At 49.1% G+C, this 15,417-nt stretch overlaps 2 protein-coding genes across 3 annotated transcripts in view; both read left to right on the top strand.

Moving 5' to 3' along the window:
- LOC145356411 (envoplakin-like) overlaps positions 1–5,791 on the top strand; it is a 94,083-nt gene extending 88,292 nt beyond the window's left edge. The window contains exon 22 of the mRNA XM_080209124.1: positions 1,966–5,791. Within this exon, the coding sequence (XP_080065250.1) occupies positions 1,966–5,436 (3,471 nt within the window). The 3' untranslated portion in view covers positions 5,437–5,791. The remainder of the gene's footprint in view (positions 1–1,965) is intronic.
- An 8,210-nt stretch (positions 5,792–14,001) lies between these two features.
- acox1 (acyl-CoA oxidase 1, palmitoyl) overlaps positions 14,002–15,417 on the top strand; it is a 47,823-nt gene continuing 46,407 nt past the window's right edge. For both annotated transcript variants that reach the window (XM_080209125.1, XM_080209126.1), the window contains exon 1: positions 14,002–14,179. In XM_080209125.1, coding sequence (XP_080065251.1) covers positions 14,071–14,179 — 109 coding nt within the window. In that variant the 5' untranslated portion in view covers positions 14,002–14,070. The remainder of the gene's footprint in view (positions 14,180–15,417) is intronic.

Below are 15,417 nucleotides of genomic sequence, written 5' to 3'. Positions count from 1 at the left end.
CTGATCCTTATTTAAAACAGTCTCCTATATCCTTCCATCTCCATCCCACTCATGTGCCTGTCTAAGTAACTCTTAAACAACTCCAGCGTGCCTGCCTCCACCACCTTACTTGGCAGTGCATTCCATACCCCCACTACCCTCTGTGTGAAAAACCTCCCTCTAACATCCGAATTATACCTCGCCCCCCCTCACCCTAAGCCCGTGGCCCCTTGTAAAGTGCTGGATAAACTCAGCAGGTCTGGTGGCATCTGTGGAGAGAGAAACGAGTTAACAATATGAATGCGATAGCCCTGATATATTGGTCTTGAAATGTTTTTATTACTGTCTCTGTCACGCAAATCTTTTTTTATTATTCATTCACGGGACATTGGCATCGCTGGCTGGGCCAGCATTTATTGCCCATCTCTGATTACAAGACCCGGGTTCGATTCCCGGCTCGGGTCACTGTGTCTATGTGGAGTCTGCACGCTCTCCCTGTGTCTGCGTGGGTTTCCTCCGGTTTCCTCCCACAGTCTGAAAGACGTGCTGGTTAGGGTGCATTGGCCATGCTAAATTCTCCCTCAGTGTAACCCGAACAGGTGACGGAGTGTGGCGGCTAGGGGATTTTCACAGTAACTTCTTTGCAGTGTTAATGTAAGCCTACTTGTGACACTAATATAAGAACATAAGAAATAGGAGCAGGAGTAGGCCATCTAGCCCTTCGAGCCTGCCCCGCCATTCAATAAGATCATGGCTGATTTGAAGTGGATCAGTTCCACTTTCCCGTTTTCTCCCCATAACCCTTAATTCCCTTGCCTACCAAAAACCTATCTACCCGTGTCTTAAATATATTTAGCGAGGCAGCCTCCACCACTTCAATGGGCAGAGAGTTCCAGAGATTCACCACCCTTTGAGTGATGAAGTTCCTCCTCAACTCCGTTCTGAACTGCCCTCCCTTTATCTTGAGGCTGTGCCCTCTAGTCCTACTGTCCTTTCTGAGCGGGAAGAACCTCTCCACCTCTACCCTAACCATTCCCTTCATCATCTTATACGTCTCAATAAGATCCCCCCTCATCCTTCTAAACTCCAATGAGTACAAGCCCAGTCTATTCAGCCTCTCTTCGTAGTTCAACCCCCTCAACTCCGGTATCAGCCTAGTGAACCTCCTCTGCACTCCCTCCAAGGCCAATATATCCTTGTGCAAGTGCGGCGACCAAAACTGCACACAGTACTCCAGCTGCGGCCTCACCAGTACCCTGTACAGTTGCAGCAAGACCTCCCTGCTTTTATATTCTATCCCCCTCGCTATAAAGGCCAGCATCCCATTCGCCTTCCTGATCACCTGCTGCACCTGCAGACTGGGTTTTTGCGACTCATGCACAAGGACCCCCAGGTCCCTCTGCACCGTAGCCTGCTGCAGTTTTTCACCCTTTAAATAGTAATCCCTCCTACTATTATTCCTGCCAACGTGGATAACCTCACACTTGCCAACATTGTATTCCATCTGCCAGGTCCTCGCCCACTCGCTCAGCCTATCCAGATCCCTCTGCAGACTTTCTACACCCTCTGCACAATTTACTTTCCACTTATCTTCGTGTCATCAGCAAATTTCGACACCCTACACTCAGCCCCCTCCTCCAGATCATCTATATAAATGGTAAATAGCTGAGGCCCCAGCACCGATCCCTGGGGCACTCCACTAGTCACCAATAATTAAACTTAACCTTAATTACCCTTGAACTGAGTGCCTTCATACGTCATTTCAGAGTTGACTGCATTGCTCTGGAATCGCACGTAGGCCAGACCAAGTAAAGATGGCAGACTTCCTTCCCTAAAGGACATTAATGAACCAGAGGGGGTCTTTTTTTAACGACAATTGTTTCATGTCCATCTTTAGAATTTTATAGAATTCAAATTGATGTAAATCTATGTAATATCTATGTAAATTAAGAATTAAGGTTCTGAAACTTCCTGTTTTCTCTCAAGCAACAGGAAGCTCCGGTGAATGAAGTGATATCACAACAGAACTTACAGTCACAAAACACACTCTTTGCTAAGAAAGGCTCTGACCTGCAAAGCCAGTATAAAAATGAGGAGAAGAAGACAAAATTAGCTGAAGCAACTCTTCAAGAGCACAGTAAGAGACTTAGTCTTCTGAGGGCACAGAGACCCCTGGATAGAACAGAAGAGAAAGAGGTGGTGAAGTACTATAGGGATCCCAAAGTAGAAAGCAACCTTTCTGCTTTGCGTAACAAAATCCATGACGTACGGAAACAGAGACAGGGAACTCAGAGTGCCATCGATTCAACAAAGCAGCAAATCCATTTGTTGGAAAATGAACAAAAGAATGCCCAAACTGGCCAGATCATCAAAGAAGTGAAGAAGATCGAGAGGAACCCTGCCCTCGATGTGGAGGCTGAAAACCTACGCAGTGAAATCGAAACTCTGAGAAGAGAAAAACAAATCACCATCGGCGACTGGGACCGCCTGACGAGAGAGGTCACCGTCCTTGAACAGAAACCAATCAACATCAAAGAAAAGGTTGTCACGGTCGAAAAGGTCAAAGTGGAGAGGGACCCAGTCATGTTGAAGGCTACCAGGAGTCTTCAGAATGAGATTGACGATGAGAGTCAGAAGAAGCAGTCACTACTTGAAAAGATAAGGCTCTTAAGAGCTCACATTGAGACGCTGGAGAAGAAAACCGAGAAGATTGATCCAAAGGTCATGATTAAGGAAATCAAGAAGGTGGAAAAGGACCCACAACTTGAAAAGGACTTAGCCAAGCTCCGAAGCCTCTGTGAGGACGAGAACCAGAATAATAGCCTCCTTGAGAAAGAACTGAGTGAGCTGCAGAGGAAATATAGACTTGTAGCTGACCAAAAACCAAAAATAGAAATCAAGGAAATCGTCCGTGAGAATTTCCGCGTCCTCCCAGAGACGGAGCAAGAAATAGCAAAACTGAAGAAAGAGATTCGAGAAACTGCGAAGAGAAGGGGCGACGTGGAGATGGAGATCACCCTTGCACAGGGAGACCTGGAAGTGCTCAAGGATAGGAAACCCCAAATTCAGTACAAAGACATCACAAAGGAGGTTGTGAAGCTTCAAAAAACCCCAGCAATGCTCAAAGAAATTGACGAGATCAAACGCCAGCTGCCGGAAATGGACAATGACTACGGTGGCAAGCAAGGAAAGATTAAGAAGTTGAAGGTAGAAAGAGATGATTGGCGGAAAGAGAAGTCAAAGATTGAGACCAAGGTGGTGACCAAGGAAATCACAAAATACGAAGATGATCCAATTTTGGAGAAAGAGCTGGTGCGCCTCCGAAACATAGTTCGCGAGGAATCCGAGAAAAGAAGGAATATGGAATCACTGGTGTTTGACTTGCAAAATATGTACTCCCTGCTGCAGAGGCAGAAACCGGAGGAGAAGATAGTCGTTAAGGAAATGGTTCGTTTGGAAAAAGACCCGAAACTTGCCATGGAGCACAATAACCTTAGCCAAAACTTGGACGAAGAGCGTAAGCAGAGACGTACCCTGGACATCGAAGTTCAGCATCTAAAAGCTCTCGTGGAGGAAAAAGAGGCAGAGCTAAACCTTGAGGAAGAAAGGGGTCTCCGGCAGGAGGTTGAGAATGAAGTGAAGCAGGTCAGAAGCAGAATAAGCGAGCTGGAGTCAAATCCTCCCCCCATGGAAGAGAACATTGTCACCGAACAAGTCCTTAAAGTGGAAAAAGATCCACTACTGGAAAACCTGGCTGGAACTCTTCGTCAGAAACTGGACGAAGAAAGAAACAAAGCTGCCAACTTGAAGAAAGATATCCGGAAAGCTCAACTCCAACTGGAGATCCTGCACAAGGAAAAATCTCAGGAAAGGGTCATCTGCAGAGAAGTTATCCGGATTGAGAAAGATAAGGCTTTGGAGCAGGAGAGAGCTCATGTTCGAGACTTGTTCAACAGGGAGAAGAATAGCAGGCTTGACTTGGAGGAGGACTTAAGAAGGGTTAAAGACAGGACCAAGAACTTAGAAGACTCAATGGCATCACGGTCCCGTGTGGAATCTGAGTTAAAGCAGGCCAGGGATGCTGCTCTCCGGGAGAGGGCTAACCTAGAGGAGGAGCTGAGAAATTTAGAGCAGGAAAAGACCCAGAAGACGCTTGCCCATAAAGAGGAATTCAAACGTCTTAGTCTGCATCATGAAAACGAGAAGCAAAAGATGCACGAGCTGGATGCTAAACTGACTTGGATAGAGAGAGAGATTTTGAAGGAGAGAGACAGGATTCACGAGAAGGAATACACAATCAGGGATCTTGAGTCACAGATCAACAGGGAAGAAACCCGTCAGCGAGACATGCAGATGAGAGAAACCAACTTGTCCACGAAGATATCCATTGTGGATCCAGCAACTGGCGATGACTTATCACCCTATGAGGCTTACAAAAAGAACTTGATAGATAGGGCGCAGTATATTCAGCTTCAGGAGTTAGAGTGTGACTGGGAAGAGATTTCCACTCATGGTCCATCAGGAGAAACAGCTGTCCTGCGAGACAAGAAAAGTGGGAAAACATACTCCATCGAGGCGGCCTTGAAGGACAGAAGGATCACACACGAGGAACTGCAACTTTATAGGGATGGAAAGCTGCCAATATCCGAGTTTGCGTTGCTAGTGGCGGGTGAAGAGAAACCAACAGCATTAAACATAGGCTCATTAAATTCCGTGCCACCAATTTCTCCCACATATCAATCATCAAACTATTCAAGCCCAACTTTTGCAAAATATAGGGCACATAATGACAGGGATCTGCAGCCTATAGCTGGAGTCTATGATAAAACGACTAATTCACGGTTGTCCATTACAAATGCTTTGAACAAGAAACTACTCGATCCCATCACTGCTCAGAGGTTACTGGAGGCGCAGGCAGCCACAGGAGGGATTATCGATGTGACGACTAAGGAAAGACATTCGGTCCACAAGGCAGTAGAGAGGAACCTCGTCGACAAGACCCATGAGAGAAGACTGCTCAACGCACAAAAAGCTTTCACTGGACTCGAAGACCCTGTCACAAAAGAGCGCCTCTCCGTAGGGGTGGCTGTCCAGAAGGGCTGGCTGCCCACCGAGAGTGCCCACCAGTACCTGGAGGCCCAGTATCTCACCGGCGGACTGGTGGACCCTAATCACTCAGGCCGTTTGCCCATTACGGAGGCGCTGAAGTCCAAAATGATCGACAATGACACGGCCAGGATCCTGCAGGAGGACTCCAATTACACAAAGGATCTCATGGACCCTAACACTAAGGAGCGCGTCCATTACAAGGAGTTGATGAAACGGTGCGAAAGAGATGACCTCTCCGGCCTCCTGCTTCTCCCAGTCCACTCAGAGCCTGGTCAGCAAACCAGCTATCAGCCCACAAACCGATATGATTTCAGATCTCAATACTCACCATTCTCTAGCGGATACTAATCACTGCCTACAGATGCCACTGAGTGTTATGCCAATGTGTCTCCAACAACTTCGAAACTAAACTCGCTCTTTTAGTTACTCGATTTATATTGAAGTTATATTTCTTTGCTTATTTTCCCGTGGGGTTTAAGGCTATCCTCTCAAGTCTTGTTTATTTTTATATTTAAAGGTAGATACAGATTATAGAGGGGATTTCGCTACAATGTCATTTTTTTCTGTGCTGCAATACATTTCTTCACACAATACGCAAAGAACTGTAAGGTGCAGGATGTGAAACATTAGTCTACCTTATATCCTAAAGAGTTAATGTTAACACGACTCAACTGCTTTAATAAACAAGCATTTGATTGAGTTATCTGAGTCTTCTGGTATATTCATTGATTTGATTTCGTGAGAGTTGTGTTGTGTTGGGAAGAAGGTCGGCAAGATATTGCATACAAACGGCTAAAGATCATTCATGACCCCACGATAGGCAAAGGGTCATTCGTGGCATCATGGGTAATGAGCCAAAGATTGTTCCTGATAACACCTTAGGCAATTATCCAAGGGTGCTTTTAAACCCAAGGATATGACTCCCACTATACAGCACACGTGTGAGTGGATCCCCCTTCCTCCACCCTTGAACCTAGCCAAAATTGCAGAGACGGCACAGTAGCACAGTGGTTACCACTGCTGCTTCACAGCATCTGGGTTCGATTCCCGGCTCAGGTCTGCGTGGAGTTTGCACATTCTCCTCGTGTCTGCGTGGGTTTCCTCCGGTTTCCTCCCACAGTCCAAAGATGTGCGGGTTAGGTTGATTGGCCGTGCTAAGAAATTGCCCCTTAGAGTCCAGGGATGGGTAGATTAGTGGGTATAATATGTAGGGATAGGGGGGATTGGGTCTGAGTGGGATTGTGTTCGGTGCAGACTCGATGGGCCGAAGGGCCTCTTTCTGCACTGTAGGGTTCTATGATTCTATGACCAGGAGTCATTTGCAAGGTTGGGGCAGGTTGAAGGAAACACACCCTCACCTCAAGGTGGAGCATTCTCGTTCCTTGAACGTGCTTCTAAACAGAGAGAAATTGGCATGACAACTTATTACCCATGATGTTATCTCTGAAGAATCCAGTTCCTGACAGTGTGAATCATTGTCAATCAATCAAATGACACAACACTTGGAAATATTGGAAACTGTGGGGAACAATAGTGATGGAATTCAAGAGAATTTAGATAGTCTGGTGGATAAGTGGCAGATGAAATTTGATGTAAAGTGTGAGCGACTTATTTTGGGAGCATGAACGAGGCGAGGCAATATAAAAATACCATTCTAGAGGTGGGGGAGTTGGCAAGAAGAGAGGGATCTGAGGGTACGTGTGCACAAATCATTGAAAGTGGCAAGGCGGGCTGAGAAAATGATTCATAAAGTCTACTCGATCCGGCTTTAGAAATAGAAACACAGAGGACAAAAGCAAGGTGGTTACGATCAACCCGTGTCATATCTTGAGTGACTGGTCACTCAAGTTGAGTAACAACAAACTAATTATTATACTAACCTTCACTGTACACAGAGTGCTAGTAAATGCTCCCATCCTCTCCAGCTCCAGGATCCCTCCTGCCCGGGAAAACCCATGCCCAGCCTAGGGATTAGCCACTCTCTGAGACCTCACCCCTTAAAGAGTCCGCTTACTACAACCCACCCCCATTTAAGGCACTTACTATAAAAAGTTAAACTACTTACGTAAAAGAATGTTCTTATCGAAGTTCAATACAAACTCAACCTATCAGAGGATTTTCTCTCCCTCTGGGTGTGACGTGGTTCAGCAGGTTGCGTCTCCACAATCGAGGTGACGTTGGTTAGATTCTCAGAAGCTTGACTTCCATCTTGCAAAGGTGCGTCAATGCTCATTACTTCTTCAGTTCTCACCAGAACAATGTATGACTCTTCTTCAGGCTCACTCACCTTTCGCTTTCTCAACTAACAGCAGCATTACTGTGAGAAACAATTGGAGCAGACTGCCCATCTCAAAATAACTCCCGTCTTCTCAAATGATCCACATCCTTTTTAAGGATTTTGTACCTCCACTTCATGTGATATTGGTCCACCACCAGATCTGAGACCCCTCTTCCAAAATTTTTAACAAGTATGAGCTCATCTACTTTGAATGTTTTCTCGACCTTTGATGCATCGTGATTCTTCTTCTGAACACCTTGCCTTGCTTCCGCCCTCCCTGCCAAATTTGAAAATACCTGGTTCCTTAGCTGACAACCTATGATTAACTCAGCAGGGGTTCCTCCAATGTTCATGTGTGGATGAGGAAATGGGCTAATTTTTTCTGCAGGGATGTTGGTGATTGTTTTTTCTCATGGCTGCCTTAAAGGTCTGTGCAGCACGTTTAGCGGGTCCATTCGAGGAGGGGTGGTAAAGCACCTAAGTGCTTAGTTGCGTTTGACGACATGAAGTGCTGGAACTCAGCACTGGTAAATGCCAGTGTCTGAAACAAGGATCTCGTGGAGGACAAAGCAATAGCTGTAGGATTTGTTGGCAGTGGATTCCATCTTATAGACATCTAACTATTTTAAACGTGCATGCACTAATAGTGGGAACATCGCACCCGTAAATGGGCTGACATAATCAACACAAACACACACGGGAACGGGGACGTCTCTGGTCGCGTCCCAGAAATCCTGAGGTGGGAGGGAGAGGAGTCAGAGGTCATGGTACATATTGGTACCGCTGACATAGGTAGGAAGAGAGAAGGGGTCATGAAAAGAGAATATAGGGAGTTAGGTAGACAGTTGAGAAGGAGGAACGCAATCTTGGGTTTGCTGCCTGTGTCACGGGAAAGTGAGAGCAGGAATGGAATGAGGTGGAGGATGAATGCGTGGCTGAGGGACTGGAGCAGGGGGCAGGGATTCAGGTTCTGGATCATTGAGACCTCTTTAGGGGCAAGTGTGACCTGTACAAAAAAGACGGGTGGCACTTGAATCCCCGGGGGACCAATATCCTGGCGGGAAGGTTGGCTAGGGCTACTGGGGGGACATTAAACTCAAAAGGTTGGGGGGAGGGAATCGAGATGAGGCGACTGAGAGCGAGGAGGTTAGCTCGCAAATAGAGAAGGATTGTAGACAGTGTAAGAGGGAGGATAGACGGGTGACGGAGAAGGGGAGTGCTCAGATCAAAGATCTGAGATGTGTCTATTTTAACGCCAGGAGTGTAGTGAATAAAGTGAATGAGCTTAGAGCATGGATCGCTGCTTGGAAATGTGATATGATGACCATTACAGAGACTTGGATGTCTCAGGGACAGGACTGGGTACTTCAGGTGCCGGGATTCAGATGTTTCAGGAAGGACAGGGAGGGAGGTAAAAGAGGTGGGGGAGTGGCACTGTTGATCAGGGACACTGTCATGGCTGTAGAGAAGGTGGACGCCGTGGAGGGACTGTCTACGGAGTCTCTGTGGGTGGAGGTTCAGAACAGAAAGGGGTCGATAACTTTACTGGATGTTTTCTATAGGCTGCCCAATAGTGACAGGGATATTGAAGAGCAGATAGGGAAACAGATAAGAACATAAGAACATAAGAAATAGGAGCAGGAGTAGGCCATCTAGCCCTTCGAGCCTGCCCCGCCATTCAATAAGATCATGGCTGATCTGAAGTGGATCAGTTCCACTTTCCCGCTTTCTCCCCATAACCCTTAATTCCCCTGTCTATCAGAAACCTATCTACCCATGACTTAAATATATTTAGCGAGGTAGCCTCCACCACTTCAATGGGCAGAGAATTCCAGAGATTCACCACCCTTTGAGTGAAGAAGTTCCTCCTCAACTCCGTTCTAAACTGCCCCCCCTTATCTTGAGGCTGTGACCTCTAGTCCTGCTGTCCTTTCTAAGCGGAAAGAATCTCTCTACCTCTACCCTATCCATCCCTTTCATTATCTTATACGTCTCTATAAGATCCCCCCTCATCCTTCTAAACTCCAACGAGTACAAACCCAGTCTATTTAGTCTCTCTTCATAGTCCAACCCCCTCATCTCCGGTATCAGCCTAGTAAACCTCCTCTGCACTCCCTCCAAGGCCAATATATCCTTCCGCAAGTGCGGCGACCAAAACTGCACACAGGACTCCAGCTGCGGCCTCACCAGTGCCCTGTACAGTTGCAGCAAGACCTCCCTGCTTTTATATTCAATCCCCCTCGCTATAAAGGCCAGCATCCCATTCGCCTTCTTGACCACCTGCTGCACCTGCAAGCTGGGTTTTTGCGACTCATGCACAAGGACCCCCAGGTCCCTCTGCACCATAGCATGCTGCAGCTTTTCGCCCTTTAAATAGTAATCCCTCCTACTATTATTCCTGCCAAAGTGGATAACCTCACACTTGCTAACATTGTACTCCATCTGCCTGGAGATGATGTAATAATAACAGGGTTGTCATGATGGGAGACTTTAATTTCCCAAACATCAATTGGAATATCCCTAAGGTAAGGGGTTTGGATGGGGAGGAGTTTGTTAGGTGTGTTCAGGAGGGGTTCCTGACACAGTACATGGATAAGCCTACAAGAGGAGAGGCTGTTCTCAATCTGGTGCTGGCTAATGAACCAGGATAGGTGTTGGATCTCTCGGTGGGAGAGCATCTTGGGGATAGTGATCATAACTCTATCTCCTTCACGATAGCATTGGAAAGGGACAGGATGAGGCAGGCTCGGAAAGTGTTTATCTGGAGTAAGGGGAAATACGAAGCCATCAGGCAGAAAATAAGACGAGTAAATTGGAAGGAGGTATTCTTGGGGAGAAGTACCGAAGTAAGGTGACAGATTTTCAGGAATGTTTGTCTGGGGCTCTGCACGACAACGTTCCGATGAGATAGGGAGGTTTTGGTAGGTCGCGGGAGATGTGGTGCACGAAGGTTGTGATGAACCTAGTCAGGAAGAAAAGGAAAGCATACAAAAGATTCAGAGAGCTAGGCGATGTTACGGATCTAGAGGAGTATACGACTTGTAGGAAGGAACTTATGCAGGAAATTAGGAGAGCCAGAGGGGTCATGAGAAGGCCTTGGCAGGTAAGATTAAGGAGAACGTTAAGGCGTTCTACAAATATGTGAAGAGTAAAAAGATGAGATGTGAAGGAATAGGACCTATAAAATGTGAAGGTGGGAAAGTTTGTGTAGAACTGGGAGAAATGGCAGAGGTGCTCAATGAATACTTGCTGCAGGTTTGCGGCGGACTGAAAAGATTGAGTATGCAGACATTAAGAAAGAGAATGTGTTGGAAGTTTTGACTAGCATCAAGATAAATAAGCCACTGGGATCGGATGGGATGTACCCCAGGTTACTGTGGGAGGCAAGGGAAGGGATTGCAGAGCCTCTGGCGATGATCTTTGCATCGTCGATGGAGTCGGGAGAGGTTCCGGAGGATTGGAGGATTGCGGATGTGGTTCCTATATTCAAGAAAGGGAACAGGGATAGCCCAGGAAATTACCGACCGGTGAGTCTAAGCTCATGGTTGGTAAGTTGATGGAGAAGATCCTGAGGGACAGGATTTATGAACACTTAGAGAAGTTTAGCATGCTCAAAAGTAGTCAGCACGGCTTTGTCAAAGGCAGGTCGTGCCTTATGAGCCTGGTTGAGTTCTTTGAAAATGCGGTTAAACACATTGATGAAGGAAGAGTGGTGGATGTGGTTTATATGGACTTCAGCAAGGTGTTCGATAAGGTCCCCCATGCAAGACTTCTTAAGAAAGTGCAGGGCATGGGATCCAAGGGGCTGTTTCCTTGTAGATCCAGAACTGGCTTGCCAGCAGAACACAGTAAGAAGTCTGACAACACCAGGTTTAAGTCCAACTGGTTTGCCGGCAGAAGGCAGAGAGTGGTTGTAGAGTGGTGGATGAGTGGAATCGGCTGCCATTTTCTGCATGGAGGTCGGTCACCAGTGGAGTGCTCCAGGGATTTGTTCTGGGACCCTTGCTGTTTGTAATTTTCATAAATGACCTGGATGAGGAAGTGGAGAGATGGGTTGGTAAGTTTGCTGACAATTCAAAGATTGGTGGTGTTGTGGATAGTTTGGAGGGATGTCAGAAGTTGCAGCGAGACATAGATAGGATGCAAGACTGGGTGGAGAAGTGGCAGATATTTTCAATCCAGATAAATGTGTAGTGGTCCATTTTGGCAGGTCAAATAGGATGAAGGAGTACATCAAGGATAAGCAGCGTTGAGGGTTAGAAGGACCTTGGGGTCTGGGTCCATAGGACTCTTAAATCGGCCTCGCAGGTAGAGGATGTGGTTAAGAAGGCGTATGGTGTACTGGCCTTCATTAATCGAGGGATTGAGTTTAGGAGTTGGGAGATAATGCTGCAGCTTTATAAGACCCTTGTCAGACCCCACTTGGAGTACTGTGCTCAGTTCTGGTCGCCTCATTACAGGAGGGATGGGGAAGCTATTGAGAGGGTGCAGAGGAGATTTACAAGGATGTTGCCTGGATTGGGAGGCATGCCTTATGAGGACAGGTTGAGGGAGCTCGATCTTTTCTCCTTGGAGAGACGAAGGATGAGGGGTGACCTGATAGAGGTGTATAAGATGTTGAGTGGTATATATCGAGTGGATTCTCAGAGGCTATTTCCCAGGGCTGAAATGGTCGCTACGAGAGGACACAGGTTTAAGGTGCTGAGGAGCAGGTACAGAGGAGATGTCAGGGGTAAGTTTTTCACTCAGAGGGTGGTGAGTGAGTGGAATCGGGTGCCGTTGGTGGTAGTGGAGGTAAATTCGATAGGGTCTTTTAAGAGACCTCTGGATGAGTACATGGGACTTAATAGGATTGAGGGTTATAGGAAAACCTAATAGATGGGGATATCACCGGCGCAACTTGTGGGCCGAAGGGTCTGTTTGTGCTGTAGTTTTTCTATGTTCAAGGCCATATACCAGCCATTCCCAAGGGTTTATTGGGGCTGCAGTTGGTAATTTCTGTTGCAGTTGGCATTGGACATGCCGTTTAACCATTTCTTTGATATCTATGTCCATCCTGGACATTCCTGGATGCCCACTGTGCAGTTCATCAAGCAACAGCTTTCTCCCAGGAACGAGGATGACCACTCTCGTTCCCCATAGGTGGACTTCCATCCTCTCAGTTTAACTCATCCATCCTTGTTTGATAAGGCTTCAATTATTTTGACATCCTGTCACGGCACCAAATGTGTAGGATCATTTGCTTGACTTTTGTCAATGTAGGATCTTTCTGGGTCCAGTACTTTATCTGTTGTGCAGATACAGATAATATGTCAAGGAAAAGTTACGGCTAAAACAATTCCCTGAGGCACCAGTGGCATGCTTTCAGGTAACAGCAGATGACTCAAGGCTTCAGTGTGGGTGAAATGTGTCCAGTGTTGGGAAGTGTATTCGTTCATAGTTAATAATAAAGCCCAATGCTGTATCCTCACAGGCACAACTGGGATGATTGTCTTGTCTTCCTTGAAAAGCCCAAGTTAAGGTTTATGATTGGTGATGGCTGCACAGTGCCTCCTATAAACATGCTGGTGAAATTTTCTTGACAACAAAAATGAGGGCTAGCCCCTCAATCTCAATTTGTGAATACCATTTCCCTGCATCAGCTTTCGGAGCGCTGCTCCTTCATCAGGTGAGTGATGAAGGTTGGCAGTACTCCTGTGGTCCCCGCTCTGCGGGAGTTGGATATTGCCATTTTAAGCGCTCCTGGGGTCCCCACCCTGTGGGAGTTTGACACTGCTGCTTTAAGCGCTCCTGTGGTCCCCACCCTGTGGGAGTTTGACACTGCTGCTTTAAGTGCTCCTGTGGTCCCCACCCTATGGGAGTTTGACACTGCTGCTTTAAGCACTCTTGTGGTCCCCACCCTATGGGAGTTTGACACTGCTGCTTTAAGCGCTCCTGTGGTCCCCACCCTGTGGGAGTTTGACACTGCTGCTTTAAGCGCTCCTGTGGTCCCCACCCTGTGGGAGTTTGACACTGCTGCTTTAAGCGCTCCTGTGGTCCCCACCCTATGGGAGTTTGACACTGCTGCTTTAAGTGCTCCTGTGGTCCCCACCCTATGGGAGTTTGACACTGCTGCTTTAAGTGCTCCTGGGGTCCCCACCCTATGGGAGTTTGACACTGCTGCTTTAAGCGCTCTTGTAGTCCCCACCCTATGGGAGTTTGACACTGCTGCTTTAAGCGCTCCTGGGGTCCCCACCCTATGGGAGTTTGACACTGCTGCTTTAAGTGCTCTTGTGGTCCCCACCCTATGGGAGTTTGACATTGCTGCTTTAAGTGTTCCTGTGGTCCCCACCCTTTGGGAGTTTGACATTACTGCTTTAAGCACTCCTGTGGTCCCCACTCTATGGGAGCTGGATATTGCCATTTTAAGTGTGCCAGTCGTCCCCACCCTGAGGCAGCTGGACATTGCTGCTTTAAGCGCTCCTGTGGTCCCCGCCCTGCGGCTGCTGGACATTGCCGCTTTAAGCGCTCCTGTGGTCCCCGCCCTGCGGCTGCTGGACATTGCCGCTTTAAGCGCTCCTGTGGTCCCCGCTCTGCGGCTGCTGGATATTGCCGCTTTAAGCGCTCCTGTGGTCCCCTCCCTGCGGCTGCTGGACATTGCCGCTTTAAGCCTGTCTCCGGGGGCCCGCGGCCTGCATTCTGCTCTCAGTCTCGGTGCCGGTGCCATGAACCCCGATCTGCGGAGGGAGCGGGAATCGGCGTCTTTCCACACCGAGGCCCTGACACACATCCTGGATGGAGGAGCCGAGAAAACCCGGCGGCGGCGGGAGATCGGTGAGGGAGAGGGGGGGGGGAAGAGATCCGGGGGGAGGAGGGTCAAAATCCCCTGTCAGAGAGAATGAGGGGTCCTGGCGGCAGGGTGGGGGTGAGGGAGGGGATGGGGGGGTGGGGGTGAGGGAGGGGATGGGGATGGGGGGGTGAGGGTGAGGGAGGGGATGGGGGGGTGAGGGTGAGGGAGGGGATGGGGGGGTGGGGGTGAGGGAGGGGATGGGGATGGGGGTGGGGGTGAGGGAGGGGATGGGGATGGGGGTGGGGGTGAGGGAGGGGATGGGGGGGTGGGGGTGAGGGAGGGGATGGGGATGGGGGTGGGGGTGAGGGAGGGGATGGGGATGGGGGTGGGGGTGAGGGAGGGGATGGGGGGGTGGGGGTGAGGGAGGGGATGGGGATGGGGGTGGGGGTGAGGGAGGGGATGGGGGGGTGGGGATGAGGGAGGGGATGGGGGGGTGGGGGTGAGGGAGGGGATGGGGATGGGGGTGGGGGTGAGGGAGGGGATGGGGGGGTGGGGGTGAGGGAGGGGATGGGGGGGTGGGGGTGAGGGAGGGGATGGGGGGGTGAGGGAGGGGATGGGGGGGGGTGGGGTGAGGGAAGGGATGGGGGGTGGAGTCGGGGGGGGTGGGGTGTGGATGGAGTGGTGGGGTGTGGGATGGAGTGGGGGGGGTGGGGTGTGGGATGGAGTGGGGGGGGGGGTGTGGGATGGAGTGGTGGTGTCGAAATCCCCTGTCGGAGAGAATGTGGGTCTTGGCAGTAGGGTGGGGGGGAGCCGCTGGCAGTGAAGGTGTTTGTAGGGGGAGAGGGGACGGGGGAAGTTTGGAGATCATGAAACCCTACAGTGCAGAAGGAGGCTATTCGTCCCGTTGAGTCTGCACTGACTACAATCCCACCACCATATCCCCACATATTTATCTGCCAATCCCTCTGACCTATGCATCTTATGATGCTAAGGGACAATTTTAGCATAGCCAGTCAACCTAACCCGCACGTCTTTGGACTGTGGGAGGAAACCCACGCAGACACGAGGAGAATGTGCAAACTCCACCCAGACAGTGACCCGACCCGGAATGAAGCCAGGTCTGTGGAGCTGTGAAGCAGCAGTGCTAACCACCGTGCTGATGGGGTTCCCCACCAGGATACGGGCTCCTGGTGGCAGGGTGGGGCGTTCTGGTGTCAGTGTGGGGGAGGCAGTGGCTGGGCAGTGGGGTCTGTGGTGCCAGGGGGCAGAGGCTGGTGAGTGG

Source organism: Carcharhinus amblyrhynchos, chromosome 21, assembly GCF_965287045.1.
Source record: "Carcharhinus amblyrhynchos chromosome 21, sCarAmb.v2.hapA, whole genome shotgun sequence".
In the NCBI taxonomy this organism is placed as follows: Eukaryota; Metazoa; Chordata; class Chondrichthyes; order Carcharhiniformes; family Carcharhinidae; genus Carcharhinus; species Carcharhinus amblyrhynchos.
This window is presented reverse-complemented; position numbering and strand designations above follow the sequence as displayed.